At 39.4% G+C, this 22,629-nt stretch overlaps 1 protein-coding gene across 1 annotated transcript in view; it reads left to right on the top strand.

Annotated features, from left to right (window-relative positions):
• EHBP1 (EH domain binding protein 1) overlaps window positions 1-22,629 on the top strand; it is a gene marked incomplete at both ends in the record, with an annotated part of 72,070 nt that overhangs the window by 27,111 nt on the left and 22,330 nt on the right. The window contains 6 exons of the mRNA XM_008947911.1: window positions 1,145-1,292; window positions 7,391-7,507; window positions 10,700-10,824; window positions 13,485-13,623; window positions 13,774-13,880; window positions 16,559-16,682. Of these exons, the coding sequence (XP_008946159.1) occupies window positions 1,145-1,292; window positions 7,391-7,507; window positions 10,700-10,824; window positions 13,485-13,623; window positions 13,774-13,880; window positions 16,559-16,682 (760 nt within the window). The remainder of the gene's footprint in view (window positions 1-1,144; window positions 1,293-7,390; window positions 7,508-10,699; window positions 10,825-13,484; window positions 13,624-13,773; window positions 13,881-16,558; window positions 16,683-22,629) is intronic.

The following is a 22,629-nucleotide window of genomic DNA, read 5'->3' as shown; positions in this document are numbered from 1 at the left end:
TTAGCAGCAGCTCTCACCAGCATCTGCAGGTGTGGGATGTTCAGTCTCTGGCTTGGTGGGAAGGCTGCCAGGACAGTTCTCCAAAATTAGGCAATTTGTTGTATTCCATTAAATTCAGGTCAACTGCCTATACCTGAGTTTTATCTTGGTCATTATGTCAATAACACAGACTTATCAACAGATTTGACTTAAAGCCAAACACTGACTTTGTTACACTTATGAGCATTTCTCATATGGAGGGGAGGGGGAAAACAATCCTGACTTTGAAAAATAATATTTTTAAGGTGAAAACAGTAATTGTTTCCTTTATGGCTTAATAGATTCTTATAGATATGTTTAAACATATTTTTATCTTTTTTTTTTTTTCAGGTATGGTAAGTTAGTCTTTTCAACAATTTCACACCATAGAACTTTGCTCATTTGTGTATCTGAAATATTATTGTGCTTATAAGACAGTTATGAACTATAGTGGGACAGCACTATTTGGGATGGTTCTGGTACCTCCTTAATTGCTGACCAAAGCCCCACTAGTAGGATGTTTTAAAGCAATGCAAAGTCTTTTCTACTGTGGCATCTATTGTTCTTTCATTAATTTTCATTAGTTTATATTTAGAAAAAAAAAAAAAAAGAATCCATACATGTTGAAGGATTGGATTACTTTCCATGCCTCAGATTCAATGTCACTTCACACTTTGAAGTCAGCTTGGTGGTTGGAGTAACAGAGAGCAACATCTTACTTCTCAGTTCAGTTCTATGAGAGAATATTACTCAAACAAGTAATTCAATTTAGTAAAACCATTTTTATAGCCATGGTAAAACTTTTGAAGTTGTTACTTTGAGACAAAAGTGTCTGAGAATTTTCATCAAGGTATTTTTACAGAACATAATTTGTAAATGCTTTAAATTGCAAATAATAAGGTGTCTAATGTATTAATAATTTGGAGAGTGCTTTAAAAAAAAAAAAAAATCTGATTCATGGATGTCTTTAAAAATTGTGGTGTGACACCCAACTGATATCGAGCATGCTATTTATAATGTGGGCCAAGCACCATGCTGTAAACCAGTTACTATCATGATGATCAGATTGAGAATGAAATTGCATTTCTGTCAATTACTGAGTTGGCAACTGTTCAATATATCTTAGCAGCAAGATGAAGAGCGGCGTCGGCAGCTGAGAGAGAGAGCTCGTCAGCTAATAGCAGAAGCTCGATCTGGAGTGAAGATGTCAGAACTTCCTAGCTACGGTGAAATGGCTGCAGAAAAGTTGAAAGAAAGGTCAAAGGCATCTGGAGGTGAGCTGAGGAACCTTGTATCTTATTCCTGTGGCAACCTAGAAACTAGAGACCTTTTGGGGTATCTCTTTTATTCACACTTCAGAACATTGTTGTTCTTCAGGTGCACGTATCAAAAGACCTGGCCATAGATATGTTGCCTAAATCGGTGTTGTATCACTTAATTTCCAACAGTAAAAAAAGAAGCATATGTGTCATTGAAAGAAAAAGATGTTATGTGAACAAGTAGCTTACAATGGCCCATTATTTAGAGACTTGGCATTACCTACAGTTTTTCAGACTGTCATGATTGTTGATTAAAATCTCTTCAATATACATTTTTGTATAGGAGTATGGAAATAATTTGGAGGGAAACCAGCATTAGAAATACTTAACTCTATTTTATATTAAATGTGTTCAAAAGACTGCTTGGGAAGAGAATTTTAAAGATGGCACATAGGAGGTGCGGGCAACAACCTTTTGATTTTAAATGACAATCTTCTGACAAACCACTTGCCTTTACAGATTTTGAGTTGTAATATTGCTATAATGTTATTAAACTGACTTTGAAATGACACTAAAATTCATATACCTGCCAGTGCTATGAGCTGGAGTAATATAGTGTCACTCAAACTCAAATGAGTGCTGAGCACACGTTTCAGTACAGGCTTCTGTACGTATACACATAATTGTAAGCCAAAGTGTCAGGAAAATCCAGCTTTAAATTCACAACACATGTAGATTCAGCAACAATATTTTTTTTTTCCTTCTCTACTGCATGTATTTTATATGCATATATATTTAGATAGAGTCTTACAGCACCCTAAATCCTACACTTCTATTCCTTTTAAAACCAAAGAGAGAAGCAGTGAGTCGTATGTCTCCCTTTGGGTCTGGTCTTCAGTTTTCCTCTCTTTGCCCAATAAACCAACCCTGCCAATGTAACTGTCCTTTGTGATAAACAGGGAAACAACATCCTTGACAGGGAGGGAGTAAGACAGGCTGAGCAAAATGCCACGGTACTTACATATTAAGTAGACTATGGTGTTCTCCATTCCTCTTCACAATTTATGACTCCCCATCCTACATTATTTAATTACTTCTTGCTTGCTCTTTCATTGTGCATGTACAAAACTGTTCCTGCCATCTCTCCCCTCCACTTAAGGTACACTTTCTGGGTATATCCTGAGTGCTCAAGTGGGTAGTGGTTACTCTCTTTTGTTGCAATGACTCCCAGGTGAATGCTGAATATTGCCCCTGACTCAATTCACATGTAGTAGGGTGTTTGGTTTTTTTTTTCTAGAGTCCTGCATTCCCTATACAATGCCCAAGACAAGGTTATAGTGATATCTTGTGTTTTCGAAGCTGTCTGGTCCATTATGCTTCATTAATCTCTTCTTCTGTGCTGATTGCTACATTTAAATTTACAAAAAGGGAATGTACCAAGTAATTTTCCTCGCTCTCAATTCAGTTATTCCAGAAACAAAAGTGACATTTAAGCTTTGAGATTTTTGAGTTTTCAGACACTAACGACTTGCTCGCGATTGTAGGTGAAAATGTGATCTCTTTCATTGTTTCTATATGCTCATTAAGAGTTTCATGCTTTGGCACTGGTGCTGCATTCTCTATTAAAAGGCTTTATTTAATCATGTTCTGAAAAACTCAAATGCCTATGGCAAGTTGAAACTTTCCTGGATAAGCAGCATCCTTTGCTACAAAATCCAGTCTTTTTCATAGGTTATTTGGCATGTGAGACAGAAAATACCTCTTCCTGCCAACTGCCAGAGGGTTTGGGATGGCAGCTTCAAATTTATGAGATGTCCTACCAGCTTCAGGCTGATAAGCGGGTGCCTTGAGATGGGTCCGGGGACAGTATCAAGACAGGAATCCAAATTTCCTCTCTTTTCCCAGCAGCGACAGGACAAAGGAATTGACATCTTATCTAGGTAGTGTCCCCACACAGTGGGACACCTGTCTTCTCTTTTGGGATTTCGGTGGTGTGTTTTCTTTACTCTTTGGCACATCTCTGTGCTTTATTTGAGATGGTGTATTTGTGAGTATGTAGCTCGGATCTGGAGGTAATGAGTAGGCAGCGGAGGGAGGGAACAATGGAGAGTACAGGGGGTAAGACAAGCATAGTGTGAAGAGGCTTCGGTGAAAAAAGTGCCAAGAAAAGGCAAAACAGAGAAAGGAAGAGAATGAGAACAAGAATGCAAAGAAAAGAGATGTGAGAGAAGCAGGGATGGAAAAACACAGGTGAAACAGCATCCAAGTGTGTTGTAAGTAAAAAAAAAAGTTTTCAAAAATTTTGGAATGAACAACAAAAGCTGAAAAGGAGTACTGCAGTTAGAAGACTTACCAAAGGGAACCAGCTGGCATTGCATTGCACTTGTATGCTTAAAGTTTTCAGGGTATGTTGCAGATTTTACTTCTGAAGCGCTGATTTGGAGGGAATGCATATGGTAGCTCAGGCTTACTCATCGTTCTTAGTCTCTGACTCATAAAACAGTGTTAAGTCCTCAGTTTAATATTTTTAACAGGCCTTATTTGTATCTCTTGGCAGTTACCACTGTACTTTCTTGTCCTGACATCTGATTTCTTGTACACTGAACCAGTATTTCAACTCCGCATTTCTTCCATTCCCTGCATTTGCTTCCTTTATTACTATTCAGATGCTCTTGTCATATCCTGTAGCCTTAAAGTGAACTCTGTACATGAAAGTAAATAAACTAAAATATCTGAATATCCACAAGCTTGAAGGGTTTCCCAGAGTCAGTTCTGTTTACATCTTCCCTAACGAGCAAGTACTGTTCGTGCAGCTCCAGTGGCAGCTCCTTCCACTGTGATGTGATCCAACCTCTAGCAATGCTTTTACCTTAAGTTTGTCTAGAAATTGATGCAGTCTGCTGCAACTCCTTCACGTGTGGACAAGCTTAAACCAAGTCGAGAGAATATCAGTTTAACCACAAATGGAGCTTGAGCTTTATCTGAATAGTAAGACATACGAGCTATACAATACCTCTGTATCTTCATTCCACCAGTATTCTGGCATTTCCATTTGGTTCCAAAAGATTCTTATTTCACTCTCCTCAGTCCAGACTGCAGTCCAGGCTGTACAGGCAATGGTCACTGCTGTTCAGCTGTTGACTTAATCCTTTTTCTTCTATTTTGTTTGTTTCTTCATGACATAGTAGAGCCTTGCTGTCTTTCTAGGATCCACATTTTCAAGGAACCAGTTCTTCAGTACTCTTCTGAATAAGCACCCTGGTTCTGGACCAAGTGCTTTAAGCTTTCACACTAGTAATTTGTTCTTTTCATAAAAGATAACTGTTATCTACTCGTCATGTTTTTGCTTTTATAATTTATAATTGCAAAATCCTGTTGTAACATGCTCCCTAAACACATTTCCCTTTTTAATACGTTGGATGAACGCTGGACTGGGGGGAAAAAAACCAAGCAAGCCTAACAATCCCTACAGTAGTTTAAAACAAGGAATCTCTAGATTTGGAAAGATGTCTGAAAATTTCTGAAATTACTTAAAATTAATTCTTTTAATCACATTTTTTTTAAAATAAAATGTAAATGTCCTAGTAGTCAGATTCAGTCAAAGCCTGCCAACTTTAAATTAAAATACTAGGTCAGGCCATTAGCTGGCACTAGGAATTTGTGTCTTCAACACTCCTATCTCTTTTGTTACGTAAAATGGTGGTGTCAAAGACAGTGCTTCTGATCTCATCTTGCCATATTAAACTAAAGAAAATCCAGCAGTCTTAAACCTTGTCACCTTGTTTGGATTGTTTGGTCACATCTGGCATCCTGCTGGATGACTGGTGGTTACGAGTGGGCCTTGCGAGCTGACTTCTCTGAGTGCTTTGGAAAGTCATTGCCTGCCTCAAGGCTTGAGGTGGGTTTGTTTTCCTTCTGCTGCAGCAGTGTCCCTCTGTCTTCCTCTTCCATCTCTTCCAAATGTCCATGGCCCTTTGCTGCTGTTAGCCTGGTCATGTTTTCAGTGTGCCACTGTGAGCTCCAGGATGTGTCTGAGAGTGCTGTGGCCTGGGGGCCCCTGAATTTCTCTGACACCATCATGAGGGATTTAAAATCATGTGAGAAGTCTAACTCCTCATTAGAAAAAAATAGAGATGCTCTGAAAGAAAAAACAAAATCTCAGAACTGTTGCTGTTGTTGCTTTACCATTGTTTTCTCTCCAGTCTGTTTTTTACCCCATTCCTTTCTCCACTTCATGAAGATCACACTGTGCCCTTGTACTTTGTTCACCTAACTCTGAGCTACCTGAAACGACTACAGTTCACAGAACCATCTGTGTGAAATTAAGTGGGTATAAAACATGTCACCGAATCCTGAGTGGTTTTGCCCACCCAGTTGGACACTTGAAGCATCATCTATCAGGTCCCAGGTCTCATTGCAGACCGTAGCTTAGCTGGGGAGAGAAGTTCTCCTCAATCCATCTTGCTCAAGCCTGGGGCATTTTGAAAGAAAGCTGACCCTTTCAGAGACCATTGAGAATTAGTGGAAAGGAGTTCAGGGATGTCATGGTGGTCAACTGGAACAGAGGGGTCCTACTTCACAGACAGAAAAGAGTAGCGTACTTACAAAAAAGGCAACAGGTTCCTAAAATGGGAATTATAGGGACTGCGCAGGAAGAAATTATAGGAAAGCAGTGAAGAAAAGAAAAGAAACAACTGTGTGGCTTTCATGCCAGCAGTGTGGGCCTAAAGTGCAAACTTCAGGTCTGGGGGTGAGGTTTAGTGTACTTCAAAGACAGATGATTTGTCATCAGCATCAGTCCTGGTCCGAACTTCCCCAAACTTCTAGTATCCAGGATTATGACATCTTGTACTATGTATAGGATCCTTTTTGTTTATATGGCAGTTCAATGCACCAATGTCCGGTAATTATCATTAGTATTTTTTCCTATTGTGAAGTGGTTTAAAGTTCCTGTAGTTACTATATGCCTTCTTTCTCCAGACACACTCCAGCCTTCTCTTTTTTGTCATTTTTACACACATGCATACATACACAGGAAAAAAATGTTTGCATAAGTCTGAACAAGTGGAGATAGCGTTTGATATGAGACTTAAAAAGTGCGTAAATACAATGTAACTACATGCTTTGAAAGTACTAATCTAGCTTTTATGGACTTCAATTTCATTATATATTTATATTGAAAATGTGAGTCAAGATTTTTTCTGGGATCTGCTTCACAATTCAGCACTTGCTATTTGATCTTCCTCAGGTTACTTACTCTTTCTGTGCCATAATTTACCTACATCATAATTGTAATTATAATAATCGCCTACTTCATAAAACATTATGGGGCTCATTTACAAGTGATATTCATAAGCTGCTCTGAGAAACTTGGTTGAAAGATCCCATAAAATAAAGTATAATTATAATTATTATTTTATTTTAAATGTATGTAGCTTACAAACAATGCTGATTCAAAGTTCTGTAGTAAGGCAGCAACCTGTGAGTATGCTCCTGGTACACTTGAGGTCAGTGCTTGCTAAGCATGATGACCCAGGTGGTAGCTTTCCTCCTTGTATCAGAAGTGGCAGGAGACACTAACACCTAAGCAAGATCACTGATCTGGGATAAATTGTGTGAAGTAAGGAGTAGCAAGTCTCACCAAGCTGGAAACTCAGTACCCGGAGCTGCTGTCTTTCTCAGGAGACTGCTCCTAGGCCTTTCTGCTGGCCAGACCCATCCAGACCTGATATATGCCAACTTTGTCACCCGTTCTGCATTATAGAGCACAGAGAGCCTGGGGAAAATTATTTGAATTGAATTATAAGGAAAAGCACGTGCACGTTTTCAAAGTTAGCCAGAGATTCAGCACGGAGAACAGCCACTGCGAGGGCCAGACTCTACCTTTATTGTAGCAGGGGTTTCCAGCAGAGCCCCCTGTGTGTATATTGAATTGCATCAGTTTAAAGACAAATCCATGAGTGGACAGAGTGAAATCTCCTTCCAGACTTATTTAATGATTTGCATTTTTATCATAACTCAGCTTGTTCTCTAAAGCATTCATTTTTTTTTTGCTAGTGATGTGGTGCATGTACATAAGAAAATACTAACCATAATGCTGTATGTTCCTACAGATGAGGATGAGGATGATGATAATATTGAGATAGATACTAACGAGGAGGTTCCTGAATGCTCAGTTACTGGAGGTGGAGATGAGCTTACTAACCTAGAAAATGACCTTGATTCAACGGGTAATTTAAATAATGGCTATTTTGTGTATTTTGCATGACTAACACTCCATCATCATGTAAGTACTGATGTGCTGCTTCTCTCTGTCAAAGCTTTATTCCTTTGTGCCTTTTCAGGTCTTTTAAACCCTAATGCTTATTCTTTCTGAATATTTTGCATTCGTGTTTAGATGAATTTTAAAATCAGCAACAGAATTTTTTCCAACATTATTTCCAACAATGGCAGATTTAAATGTCTCTTTCTGTTTGATGGGGAGGGGGACCCCAGGGCAGATTTGTAAAGCAGAGCCACCTGAAGTCACCCTGCCTGGACTGTCCCAGCAAAGCATGATGGGCAGAGGAGGGAGCAAGCAGATTGGGGAGTGCAGCTCCCACTCTCTGCACTGACATGCTGGCCCATCTGCTCAGTGAAGAGGAGCAAACACACCTCTGTGTTTCCATGTAGGCTTGGTATCCCTTCCCTTCCTGAGGACCAGTTCATGTATTTATACCTTGTTGTTCCAGTGGGGACATGGAGGTATAAATTTGAACAGAATTAGTGCTATTTACTTTACAAAGTTCAAGCAATCTATTTTTAATAACACATTTTAGTTAAAAGCATTTATGTTCTTGTAGAAATGCCTGTATGATCTTAACATATGCTGATCAAGTAATAATAAGTTATAGTAGTGGTATTTCCCCTTTCAAAAATTGTAATTGAACAAAAGTGGAGTTCAGGTTCCTCCACAGGTGATAAATATGTCAGGATCTTACAAGGGAGATGCTTATTTAAAAAGGCACTAGATCTTCAAAGATGTGAGGGTGATTGCCCATCAGTAAGGGGCTCCTCTGCTCGCAGGCAGTTGCTGGAGGAGTATGTTCTCTGTACAAGTCTGCCTGTTACCAGCAGCCCTGGGGAGTGCCCGGGGCCTCTTTGTGGTGTGTGTGGTGTGCTTCTCTGCCAGGGCGTTTCTGCTCCCTACAAGTTAGCTCAAGCCCGAGGTGCAGCAAGCACAGGACAGCATCGGGGGGGAAAGGCAGCAGGAGAGAGAGCTTCTTACGGCACCCTCTGACTTGGTTCTGCCCGTGCCAACCGGACCCAAGTGTGTAGCCTATAACACATTAAATCAAAACACTTCATTTAGTGTTTGCTCTTTGTGAATTAAACTGACAGCCATGTGTATATAGCATTTTCTTTCTAGTCTGTTTTGGATGCAAAAGGTTTGAGTCGTATCCTTTATTCTTTTATTTGAGGATTTCCAAACACATAAGAAAATAGACTTACTGTTTCCAGCATTTCAATTAAGCTGATTTAGAGCAGAATATCGTCAAATTCTGTTTCATTTTCAGAGAAATAAAAAATCAGTAAAATGAACATTCCTGTCACATAGCCCCAGTGGCTTACTAGAATTTATTTCTGTGGGCCTTTTTTCTTGAGAGATACCTTCTTAGGGATATAAACCCACTACCCGACCCTTCATCTCCACCATGGGAAGACATTCTGGCAAAAACCTGGGACATCATTTTGCAGTTCAGTCTGCACACTAGCCAAAGGTACAAACAAGTAAGGAAGAGGATGAGCAATAATGTAGAAAGCAGTCTAATGCTGTGATAGAAACCAGTGTGCACAGATTGCAGTGGGATTCTGCCAATTCATACCTGGTTCCAATGAAAGCTGAATCTCCTGGGAGCACCTAAGTACAAAACTATAAGGGCCGTTTCACATTTGGGATCATTATTGACCATCATAATTAATTTGTCCCCTGCTGAATCTTAGTCCCTCCCATCTCTCTGAAAAAGTTAAAATGTTTTAAGTTTTACTGCCAGTTGTTGGTTTTAAATATTGCATCTGTCTGTATTTGTCAGTCCTGCTACCATAACGCTGCTGTGAATGTATCTGATAAAATGTGAACCTCTTATATCATAGTTATTACATGATGTTTATGTATAAACCCACGAAAATGTGCATGTACTTACATGTGAGCCTCAATTAAGGACACCCTGGCTGGGCGTGCCAGAGGAAAGGGAAACTATCCCTCGTCATAGCCCAGCCCAGCCTGTTGCTGCTGGAGGCAGGCATCATTTGATTGCCAGCATGCCAAAAATATTTTGGCTAATATGAATTAGAGTGCTCCAAACCTTGGAAGGAGCTGTGCAGCAAAACACTCATGGCTCCACTTCCCACACCAGCTAGAAATCACCAGCCTGCAGTTGAAAACTCGGGCCGTGCCTATAGAATAACATAACAACTCCTGTTTTCTCTGCATTTGACCCAAGGTCCAGATATATGTGCTTCATATACGCAGGTGATGCTGCATTCGCTCCCTTTCAGGGGTGATTTCTCACATGGTGCTGCATGTGGAGTATGTCTGGGGGCCTCTGCACCAGCCTTATCCTCCTTTCCTACCCAGGGTTGGCTCTGTAGATCTGCACTGCGCTTTGTTATTAACACCTTCCCTCCCTGTCGTGTGTGTATGTGTAGGTAACTGTGTGTGTTGGTGTGTTTCAAATTCATGTAGTCAACGGTCACGTACAGAGTGAGCATTATTGGGAGGTAAAATTCTCAACTCTTATTTCTTTGGGCTCTGATCCAAGTTGCTAAAACTGATAAAAAAAATTCTGGGGCTTCAGCATACTTTGACTCTGTCCCTTTGATGCAGTTACGAAGCATTTTGTGTCTCTCACGGCTTCAATGTACTCTATAAATCATAGTAAAACATTACTAGAAAGCTGCCTCTTTTGATACTGAAATTTTGGTGTTGAGCAGCAGTGCCAAAGAGCCTTAGGATGAATTAGGAGTTCATAAACTTGAGGTGTTATCAGTACTTAGAATATGTGATAAATTGTTCTATGTAATCTTAAAATAAATGTCTCTTTAAGTGTGTTTTTATACCAAAGTATAGGTACGTACAGGTTGGGAGCAACTTAAACATTGTTTACTTTTTTTTATCTACTGTATTCAAGCACGTTTACTTTTTCAGCAAAGTGCTATATATATATTTTTTGAGAGAACTTAGGCATTATCTATGTACATTACACAAATCTACACCAATCCGAATTGCACAAAAAAATAATTTTGCTTCTAGTTTTTACTTTTTTAGTTTGAAAGGATGGCAAAGTGAATGAAATCTACCTTTTAAGTTGCTACATTGTTGTAGCGACTCTGCATTTAAATGCATCTCACTCTGTTGTATGTGGTATTTGCATATTTAGCAGAACAAAACAGTAACTTGGTGGATTTGAAGCTGAAGAAGCTCCTAGAAGCTCAGCCACAGGTGGCAAATTCACTCTCCAGCGCTGCTCAGAAAGCTGTAACTGATAGCTCAGAGCAAGACGTTAAGGTAAGTTTGATTAATGCTTTTGTTTCAGTACCTGTGTGTTTCGATTTCGGGTTTGTACTTTGTGAGGGGGAAAATGATTTCTTATCAAATCCTTCACGGTAAGAAATGCAGAAAATCTTCGTGGCGGTGCAGTTGCATAGTCTGCAGTGCACTGGGGGTTTTCCTGTTGAATAACCAACACATTTTCCATTTCGTAATTATTTTTTTATTTATTTTGATACTTGTCATTGGCGTAGCACTAGTGGATATAAGAAGCACCTCTACATTCTGACTGCTCAGGTTGTCCCTTAAATCAGAAATGCAGCATGGGCTCCGTCCTGCTGCTGGTGTAATGAGCAATGAGCCTGTCCCTGACTTTAACGGGAGCAGGACTGGACTCTCGGTGATTTCCTTCCTTCCCAAGCCTGAACCTTTGTTTTTTCTCCATTAAAATTAAGCCGTGGTACACTTTAAAGGCATACACACTTGGGTGCTTGACAGAGAGTGCTACTGAGGAGAAGAGACACGAGTATGTGGTGTATGTGGTCATTTTGCCTATTCTTAACGTTCACCACTTTGGCATAGAGCACACACCAATCAATTTTCCATTTTATTTTCTTAATTAGACCCCTTGTGTTCTTACTTTTTTTTTTTTTAAATAGTCCCTGTATGTCATTAATATCCGAATGGCTCTGGGGCACTTCCAGTTGGGTATAACTTTTCACCCACCTGCAGTCTGGGGGGAAAGCACTGCTGACTGAAAGGATTTCCTTCCCCAGATACAGAGATGCTTTGAAGTCCCAAAACAATGACTTTCATTGCTTTTGCCTTACACTGTCGGTTCCTATAAATTGGTGATGAAAGTGTGTGGCAGCAGCAGAGGACTTTCGGTCTCTATCTTTGAACAAAAGGAAGCTTGGATCAAGTCTGATTTTTGCGTTCAATTTAGCTTTCTGCAGTGGATTTAATGCAAAATGAAGCTGGCCCAAGAATAATACAATGGATTGAAAAGGCTAACTGAATTAGTGGGCTTAGAGGAATACATTTGTAAAGTGGCAGAAGTCCCCAGTCATAAAAAGGTTTCTTAAAATGGGATTTACTGGCTAATCACACTGATATTTTAGCATGTTGCCAGGCCTAAAAAATTAGTCATGTTTGTTTATTTTGGTAAAGACTCTGGTTTAGGCGGTCTGATGGTTATTGTGCTAATAACAGGAAGCCACCTTTTATTTAACCAGAATCATAACCAGCCGACTAGTGCAGCTGAAAAGTCATCCAGGGGGTAGGAGCAATACTTTTTTTTTTTTAAGCGTAATTCACCAAATGACACACAGGCTACCTTTGTGGGTAATTTGGTGTCGCCTAACCTGATGAAAGTGGTATTTCTCTTTATAAAAAGCTTCTATGAAGGAGTCAGTTTTTTTAAGGTACTCCCGCAAAAGGTGCAACTTAACAGTTTATCTCTGTGTGCATTTTTCTAAGGAAGAGTTGGAAAGCAGCATTATAAGAAGTATATGGTGTCCATCTGTTCTCATGGAGCTCTTGGCATTGAGGTGGATTTGTTTTTTAATAAAATGCAGTTTACACGTTTCTAAATGAGGCATTCTGTGTTTGTGGAAAAGGATAAACTGTTACCTTCCCTTGGGGATTGTGTATCCCCGGCCTCCTTGAGGCTAGAGAATAGGCCATTGGAGAACTCCCTCATTACCAATTGTCTCAATGCAGAGGAAGGGCAAAGTCTTGGTAGCTTTTGATAACCAGTTTCAGCATTCAGCAGGCTTAGCTATTAGTCATGCATCTTAGCCTTTCCCTATTTACTTTCAAAACACTTAATAAAAATAATAAAAGATTAGGTATAAAATGAAATATTTGTTTGGTACACAGCACCTCGGTATCTGCAGTTTCCACACACTGCGGTGGTTCAGTCTTCTGGGATATTTCGTGTTGATAGAATCATTTGAATTTGTTACCAGTATTAACATAGGAAGCCCTGGAAAAGATAATTGTAGTTTCCTTAGCTGTAAAGGGCTTACTTACAAATCTGGCTTTGGAAAGTTATAGCTGATGAAATGCAGTTCAGTGGGGTAGTATTATAATCCTACCTTTTAGCCTTCATCCAGCATTAGTGGTTTATCTCAATGGGCATAAAATTAGAAACTAGTTCTTCTTGTCATACAAGTCTGTGGGACTACAGAAAATGACAGATTTCTTTGCCGGGCAGGGAGACAGGCTAAAGGCAACACGCTTCTAAACGATACAGATCGTGTTCAGGGGCAGAGACGCCGCTACTTGGCAGCAGCATGTGCAGCGCTTGGCAAAGCAAAGTTGCAAAGAAGAGATTTTTCCTTTAAAATCGCCATTGCTGGCAAACGCTGGTCACAATTAATAGGTCTGCCTGTTAAGTGAGTAGAGAGTCCTGCAGGAGAGTGCCCACGTAGCAAAAAGCCAGTCGTTGCCACCACGCACTCAACAACAACAACGACAAAAAAAGGAAAAGTTAATCACTCTTCTTTTTTTTTCCCCAGCTGATACTTTCATCCTATATAAACCACAGCCCGGGTTGTGAAATCCTCTTTCCAAAAGCTGCGTCCTGTCCCCTCACCGAAACGTACCTTTCGCGTTCCTGTCTTCCCACTTGTAAACAAAAGAAACTGTTGTGTGTCTGGTTTTTTCCCTAGCAGAATGGAACAGAGGAACATCGTGCTGAGCGATTACAAAAAGCAGCAGAACGGTTCAGAAATCCCGTTGTGTTCAGCAAGGACTCTGCCGTCAGGAAAACTCAGCTCCAGTCTTTCAGTCAATACGTGGAGAGCAGACCAGGTAGGAGAAAATATAAAACCTGTTTTCCCATCTTATGATTTAATAATATTTAACAATAAATATATGAAAACCCGATAATGTAAGTCCACATTTCAATACATAAATATCAAGCTTTATAATAATTTTACATGTCTTTCCCCTTTTTTCAAGAGATGAAAAGGCAGAGATCAATACAGGAAGATACAAAGAGAGGAAATGAGGAGAAGGCTGCGATAACTGAGACTCAGAGGAAGCCATCAGAAGATGAAGTGCTTAATGTATATTAATTTTTTGTCTGGTTTCATGATTGCTGATAATTCCAAACTGTATGTGGAAATAGTGCCTTTATTTGTTAAAATGAGATGTTAGGTTTTTTTAGATGTCAATCTCCAGTGCATTCAAAGCAGAGTGAGAGGGGTGCACTGTTGAATTAGTCTGCAGTGTGGTGATAATTGTCAGATAAAAAAAATGAATTTTTCAGAGTTCCACAGCCCCAGCTTCCTTGAGACATTTCCATCAGGGCACTTCCCATAAAGAGATTCCAGTATTGATCTACCGGGAGGATTTTAATTATTACAATAGCAGATACCGCAGAGCTGCAGTTAGAGGGAAGAGTCACATGAGACCTGCTAGAATTTCTCAGCCAACCCATTTTGTTGGCTTGGGTTAATGGGTGTTCAACCTTTCCATTATCCAGATCAGCCGTGAATTACTAGCTGAATGATGTTTGCATTAATATAATATATATGGTAATTTCTTCACTTAATTAACGGGGAGGTTCAGCTCAGTAGGGGTATGGGCTGATCATGTGTAAAATTGATTTGTGAGGGAAATATTTGATAGACCGCAGGGAGAAAGCTGGTTTTGATGGACAGCTGCGGGACAGAAGCAGGAAGAACAAGTTTTAACCTGAATTTTTTTTGTGAGAAAACGCAACACAGCCTTTGATGGTGGTTGTTTGTTGCTCTCCATAATTTATCTAAACAGATTTGTTGGTTTTGCTGAAGCAACCTAGCGATGAGCAGCTGTTTTGTACTACTGTCATATCTACACCAAAACATCAAAACTTTTTACAAGCCAGAGTTATTTTTAGCCTGGTTGTACTTTTGCAGAGCTGAAAAGATCTAGCACAGTAAGTTCATATTATATATTCAGATGATACACATGAACTCTTGGGATATTTCAGCCTGACACAGCATTTCTTTTCATCTTCTAATAACAATTGTTAACAATTATGCATGCTGACATTAGGGAAGTTTTCATACTATTTTCAATTAATTATAGTTGATGAAAGACAATATATTGCACATCACCTCAGCTCCCCAGGCTGATTGTTTTTTTCTTCAGGGACTGCTCTAAGGGAGTTTTGTTGTTGTTTTTCTGGCTTTACGACAGGTAGAACTGATACTTTTGGCTGTTCTATAGGAAGGGAAGGACCAAATTAATGGGGACAAAACATGCTTAAATTCAGATACTCCAAATTTCAAAGTTCTGTGCTCCTTGCTGGTCCTGGGAGCTCAGCCATGCCAGTAGCCTTCACTTTGAAAGTGTATTTATTTGAAATAACATACTGGTGTGATCATTATACCTGTTGCCTGAATATGAAGCTGAACTGGTGATTTCAGAAACATTTTCAGAAAAACAATTGAAAATGTTCAGCAGAAGTATCTGAGACCCTTATGCAGCAACAAGTTAGACTCTAGTGGGGAAATAAGCCTCATAGAGAAAGCCTGTATACTGTTCCCAAAGGACAGTGATTTTAGTTGCATCCTTTACATCCCTTAGATCTGCACATGAAAAATGAAATCATTTTGCCAGGTGTGGGTTTTTTTTCCCCTAACTTAAACCATTTGCCAAGGCTCTGGGGCAGGCATAGGAAGAAGAAGGAAAAAGTGGATGGGATTACATGGAAGGAGTAATATTTTTTTTTCCTAACTGATGCCAAAACACGCTTCAAGAATGATATTTCAGCACTCTATACAGGCTGAAATAACTCGATACAGCCAAAATACCCAGTAAAAGTCGTTGAGCCACATGGGAATAACTTGGAGGTACTAATGACTGTTCTTGGTCTCCTAGCGAGGCAGCCAAACTGCTTTGGGAACATTTGGAGATTTGGGTGGTCATCTGTGGGGCAATGCTGAGAAGTTCTAGGGTACAAGAGACAGGCTTGACTCGTTAGTTTTTCCACAGCATTCTCAGTAAGGTTCAATACTATTTATCAACTTGGCATCCCAGGGCCACCTCTTGGGTGGGTGTCAGCCAGTGCAGAGGCTGGACAGCTCGAAGTAGTCCCCATGCACATGAGTGTCTGCCCGGTGCTGTTTGTCACCACTTCTCAGGATAAGAATCACAGTTAGAGTAATTAGCAGTATTTCTACAGGTCATGTGGATCAGGGCAATTGCCTGCAGTCAGAGAAACCCAGAGAGGCATGATAGCCCAGGCTGGTAAGCCTTGGCATTACAGTTGACCCAGAGGAACCAGGGAGCTTCTTTTGAGTTTGGTTTTGATTTCAAAAGCCCACTTTTTAATTGTCATTAGAGACTCTCGTGCTAGTTCTTCTAGCCCCTAAAATTAGTGTTTTAAAATTGAATAAGACCTGAATGGAGGAGTAATGGCATGTTAAATAGTGCTTTATTTGGATTACGTTTCCTTTCATTATGCTTTGTTACAGCAGCTTTTATGTACTTAGAAATAAATTAGAGGAATTTCAAAAAGCCAGCCAGGTAGTAAAAAACTGCAAAATCAAATGTTCCCTAAAGAAAAAACAGAGTGTTTTAATAAACAAATAAGAACATTTGGCAAAATTGTAAAGTTTATGAAATGTAAGTGTTAGCTTTTTGGTAGCGAGCATGATATTTGGTTGTTTAGGTAAGTGCCTTACTAAGTGTTTGTGGAAAGGAAAAATGCAACTTACAAGTGATGTTTTTTCTTCCTGTTTGTTCTCTTTAACAGAAAGGGTTCAAAGACACCAGTCAGTATGTTGTAGGAGAATTGGCAGCACTAGAGAATGAGCAAAAGCAAATTGACACCCGTGCCGCGCTGGTGGAGAAGCGCCTTCGCTATCTCATGGACACAGGTACGGTGCCCAATTACACTGTAAACAGTTTTGGCAAATTGAGCGTTCACAAACTCTTATAGAGTTTTGGAAGTGTGAATCTTTGAAGCCTGAATGTTCAGCAAAACTGCCTTGAAAATAAAAAGGCTGCGATTTGCAGCCACCTCTCTGGGCCCTGGTGATAAGAGTGCCTTCATGGGAAGTGATAACTTGCCCTGATACCGTGTGAGCCAGCACTATTGAACAGTGTGCTCATCCATGCAGAGTTGGAATACACATCTGTGCCTCATTGATATGCCACTGCTTTAAAAAAAAAAAAAAAAAAAGTAAGATCTTCACTGTTCTACTGATTCAGTGGGAAAAAAAAAGATTTGGCCAGCTAAAGCCATGTACTGCATGAAACAGAGCACAGTACATGGGGGAAGGCTCCATTGACTAGATCACTGAAATTTGAGAATACTATCTGGATACTGATGCTCCACAATTCTTTTATTTATTTATTTATCTATCTTTTTATTTATTTATTTTCATGAGAGTGAGTTTTAAAAGTCTGTAATACTACTTGATGTTGTGGGTGCAGTTGAAAGAATTAAAGTATGTAGACGATTTTTTGTTAAAAACGTGACGATTTTGTCTTCTGTGATGAATGTTAGATGGTTACTAAATGTTGATGGTCATCAGAGATGGAGGGTTTTAACTACATCATTTGTAAACAAAGAGTCCTCCGATATTTCAAAAATAAACAATATTGTAGGTCCAAAAATTGTTTTTCCTGTCCCTTGGGGGAAAAATTTAGTCGGTCCAAATTAGTTTGTGGATAAATTCTCTTTGCAAGTTATATGCATATCTGATGGTATAAACCTGAAGCCTGTCTTTAACTGAAATAACAGATTTTAAAGGAGATTGAATCCAGTGTTATGTTTTGAAATTCAGAAGGATAGACTTTAGTTAAAGTTCAGTATTTTGAAGTGAGCTTGCCACATGCTTCCAAATATTAGAGTGGGTTTTTTTTAAATGTATTTATTTTGTCATGTGTTCAGGTGATTTGACTTCTTGAAATAGTTTTACAAAAAAATCTAACTCACAAACTATTTCCACCCTGGATGAACGCTTGTCTAGTAGCATTTTTACCTGTTGCATTCTTTTGAAGGTTTTTGTCAAATGCTTTATATGACTCTTAGTTATTTAGCTAGAGAAAATGAGTATATATTATCCTTCACTTTCTTGTGTACTTTGTTACATTTGTGAAATATAAGTTCAGCACGAAAGAGTACAGTGTTTCACAGGTCTCATATGAACCCCCAGATATCATCAGCAGATATACATAAATTCATCAGCATAGTACTTGGGGATTTTTAAAACTCTTAATGTTATTATTTGGTTTATGTTGTTTATTCCATTTTAAAAGAGGTTTCTTACATTTCTTACGTTTTTTAGTTGTTGTGTTTTGAAGTATGACAAAAGTTGCTGTATTCTGTGTGTCATGCACACAATGAGATGATGTTTCTTTTAAGTATCCTACATAAAATGGGGAGTCTAGCACTTAGCTAGAGTGGTTTATACAGCGTAGCTCTAAGGGTTGTAACAGGAATAGTAATGAATACCCTCACTTCTCTTACGGGGATAAGGAGACAAATGGTGCATCCATGATAAAAAAATGACTTTTATATTCTTGATCATTTTCTGAGCATTCAGGATTTACCTTAAAACAAATGTTTTGACAGCTCATTGATATAAGATCTTATTTATTTTTCTGTATTTACATTCTCAACTTGAAAACATGATTTAAGAAAAAACATGAAGAAAGGGAAGTTTCTTATCTACAGTTAACTTTACAGCCTCAAAAGCAGGATTCTCCAATTTCTGTAACTACGGTTCACATCTTAACAGAGAACCTATCTCATGTACCACCTCCCTTGCCAATCAATATCCCATGTGCAGCAACTACAGTTGCTTATGTGGAATAGAAGTATTAGGGAGGTTTAGCTGGGGTTTTTGAACAGTCCTTAGTGCTGTATGGTAATAGGAAAAATATGAACATCTCTTTTTGCAATGCCTTTAAAATGCTGTTGTGTCAGCTCTGTTTCTGTGTCTCTCATCTCGTTAGTGGCTCTTTTTGGCAGGATGGCACTCATTTTTCTTCCCTGCCTCTCTTCAGGAAATCATTCCTGATACAGGCAAATAAGCAGGTGTGCCTTGTCTTAGTCCCAGCTCCTTCTGTAAGGGTCTGGGCTGCTTTGCCCAAGTGTCTGACTAGCCAAGAGAGAGAAATCTGGAAACAAAAAAGATGAGTCAACACCATATGACCTGCTAGCTTGCCACAGACCATCAATGGTCTGTGAAGCCAAGTTTGGAGGAAGAAAGTAACCACTGCATGATAGCTAGAGAAGACCTGAAGGGCTGCTGTTGATGATCTTGGGGTTTTGCAGACACCCCTCTAGGTGTTAGTATACCAGAAAGATGAGAAACATTAAATGCTGCCAGCAATCAGAGGTGTGCTGAAGAATCTTTTTATATTTTTTTTTTTCTGAAAATACAGGTCTTAGGAACCAGGAGGGTCATATAGGGAGGAGTAGCTAAAAGCTTTGTTTCCACATGTGCCAAAACCATAAAAGATAAATGAAACAGCTGGGAGGCTCACATCATTCACGTGATGATTCAGTCAGTTCTTTGAAATTAAGTTCAAGAAAAAGGTAGAACGTTGTCTGCTCATCTGCCTTCTGTCTGCTGGGAACTGGACCATCTTTTCCTTCTCTACTGTGCTTGGCCTTGTTCTCTATTAGACTTACTAGGAAGATGGCTTTCTCTTCCTTCTTATTCTCCTCCAGCTCAAAACTGAGGGTGTTCTTTTTCCAGTGGGGAGACTCTTTGCCACCTGGCAGCTCTTCATCCTCTGAGTTTGAGAGTCCTTTTTGTTGCTCAGACAGGAGGGATTGTTTTAGGCTGCAGTTTGAGTATCTATTCTGACTACATTAATTTCACAGGAAAACACTTCATCTCCTGCTCCCATGTATCAAGGCATTAAAACAGGTACAAATTTCCTTACTACAAGCTAGTGGCAAGACCAGAAAGGTATAGAGACTAACCTCTGGGCAACGCAGGCTGTGGTAAATGTGGAAGAATTCATAGGTTTCACCAAAAGGGAAGCAGTTGTAAGTATAGACAGTGTATATTCTTGGTTAGATTCCAGCTCATGGCACTGTTTGTCTTTGTTAGCTACTCCATGTACTTTTTAGTGAGAGTTTCTGGCACTTAAGATTGCACATACAAGTTTGAAAGTGCCACCCTGGTTTTACTAGGGTAACAGGGTCTGTGGGTAGCTGCAAGGATTGGGTCTTGGAGGTTCTCCATGCCCCACTCCCTTTCTGCCATGGACCAGGAGGAGAGGAATCCCTGACATGATGGTTTCTAGTCAAATGCCTAGGATACAACCTGGGTTGCAGAGCTTCATCTTCTGCCCTGCATTAGGAAAAGGGCATCTAGTGGAAATGGGACTGCAGGAAGAGAGCCCCGGTCCCCGTCTGCACATGCGTTAACATTTTGCAGCCCTGCAAGACAGCCTTTTTGGCTGGGGAAGACAAGCTTCTGGCTCCTGGCCAAAGAGGAGCTGATATTTTCAAAGTTCATCAGCCAGGCAAAGAGCTTGGAACTGGCTGAAGCTTTGCATTTCCAGTGCCAGCTGCTCATGATTTGACTAGAAACACTTTCCTAAGATGTGTGAAAAAATAAAAGTTATTAAAATCCCTGGGTTGCTGATTTCCATTTGAATCTGAATAGTCACACTTTAATTAATATCCAGTAATTTATGTCACTGGTGGTGTAACCTCAGTCCTTGGTCTTTGCACTTAAAATGAAAATGTAATCTCACCTTGTTCCAGTGAAATGTAGTTTACTGTAGTTTACATTGCAAAACTGTGAGGGAAATCAGTGCTTCAGTGCCTCGAACTCGGTAGAATAAGCCGATGGCACGTTTGCTGTCAGTGTCTGGCTCTATGCGAGGGTTACCTGCACTGACAGGGTTCTGCAAGGTACATCACGTGAAAGAGACCGTCACAAGAAGTTTGGTGGGTGCAAGTGTTTAGAGAAAACATGGCGCAGAGGTTCAAGCAAGAGGGATGAGTTGTATGATCAAGTATAAAAATCATATAATGTAATATCCTTGATTTCCCTTCTTCCTCTGTTATAATGATTTGACATTAAACAATGACAGGGGCAGGATTATCTTGCTTTCTTCAGGATTGTACTTGCCGATATTGTGCCTAACCTGTTATGGATAAAATAGGTTTGTCTCTACTTCTGACAGTGTCTTTCTCCACTGCAATTTCTTCTGTCATTGTATTTTAAGGTGTCTATCATCTTGATATCCAAATGCCAATTAAAATTCAGAATTATCGCATAATACAATTAAAATAAAAAACAAAGAAGCCTAGTTTACAAATCTCTAATCTAAATTTAGCTCTTTTTTGGTCACTATTTCTTCACTAATTGCAAAAACAACTATTTGAAAAAAAAATTGCAGCTATCAGATATTTTGTTATCTGACCACAGGGTATGAAGTGATTTTAATTGTTTTTTTGATTAACTGCAAGCTCCCAAATTCAAGCAGAAGCATTTTTGTATTTTCCGTATGAGATCCTGTACCTTAGCAATGGAAGAGTGTGTTTGTGGTACTGTGTAAGGACTAATGAAATAAATAAAAAAACCCTCTGCTGCTGCTGATTGACCACTGATGGTAAATGTAATTGAATTAGCAGTGCACTAAAATAAAAGTAGACAAAATAAATATAGACAAGAAAATCTGGTGAAAGCTTCTGTAATGTTTTATATTAATAGGCATACAGAATTCTTCACATTTTTTATTACGTTGTCCCTAGATGAATTCAAAGTAATTGGGGTGGTTAATTTTATTTACACAGAGCCGTTCACAGCGCATTAAATAATAGAGATAATTGAACAAGAATTGTCAAGTGTGTACTGATATCAGACATATTACAGAAGGGAATGTGCATAAAACTTCATTTCTATGCAGCCATTGTTTATGGTAATTAAGTACACAGATTTATCCCTTGGTTGCCTTCCAAGCTTATGGCAACTGCTATTGTTGTGCTCCATTAATATGTAATCAGGAAATAGTTTAATTTTCTAATCTGCAGTTTGAGAATTCACTTTCTAACAACTCTTAATTACTGCATTGCCCTAATGATGCTCATGGTTAGGAAAACTGAACCAATAAACTCCGTGGAAGAAGCCAGAGGGGATTATACTTCCAGAGGTGGTGCTTACTTAATAAACTTGTTATGCCTTCACCAGAGGGAGCTCAGTGTCCTTCAAAAGCAACTAATTTTATATTTCAGAGTTGTACATAGCCACGGTGCGAAGAGTTAATGCAGGGTGTGCGGCAGGGGTGGCTGGAAATTTGATTCACTAGAGAACCAGATAAGCGATCCTATCACTGTTTTGGTATTTTTCCTACTCCATGCTAATTGTAGAGTTTAATTGCACAGGAAATAATGCAGGTGGTTTAATCTATTGTTTTAAACTGTCCTCATGGGTTTATTTTTGTCAAGTTTGTTTTCTTTCATTAGCCACATTAGCTGAACGCAGTATCGCAAAATCTCGCACGGGCAGATAAGCTCTGTATATTGACAGCTATCTTATATTTGCTGTTTTCGGGGTGAATCTTAAACAGTCAGGGGTTTTATTTTAATCATTTCCATTCTCTAATGGCCCATCATTTACCTTGATTGTGATTTCCGTGCTGATGCAGTTACCTGGTGCAACTCTAATGACAACACTAGAGCTATTCTGGGTTTGTGGTGCTGCTCTAAGATGAGAATCAAGCTGCCCAGATCTTGCAGTCTATCTGTGCTGACCCTGCCCAGAAGCGTCCAATCCCCTAAATGAGATGCTCCAAAAAAGGAGAGTTAAAGTCTGCTGAGATTTATCATCGCTGTAGGATCTGATACAT

This window comes from Merops nubicus, unplaced genomic scaffold, assembly GCF_000691845.1.
Source record: "Merops nubicus isolate BGI_N331 unplaced genomic scaffold, ASM69184v1 scaffold40919, whole genome shotgun sequence".
Lineage (NCBI taxonomy): Eukaryota > Metazoa > Chordata > Aves > Coraciiformes > Meropidae > Merops > Merops nubicus.
This window is presented reverse-complemented; position numbering and strand designations above follow the sequence as displayed.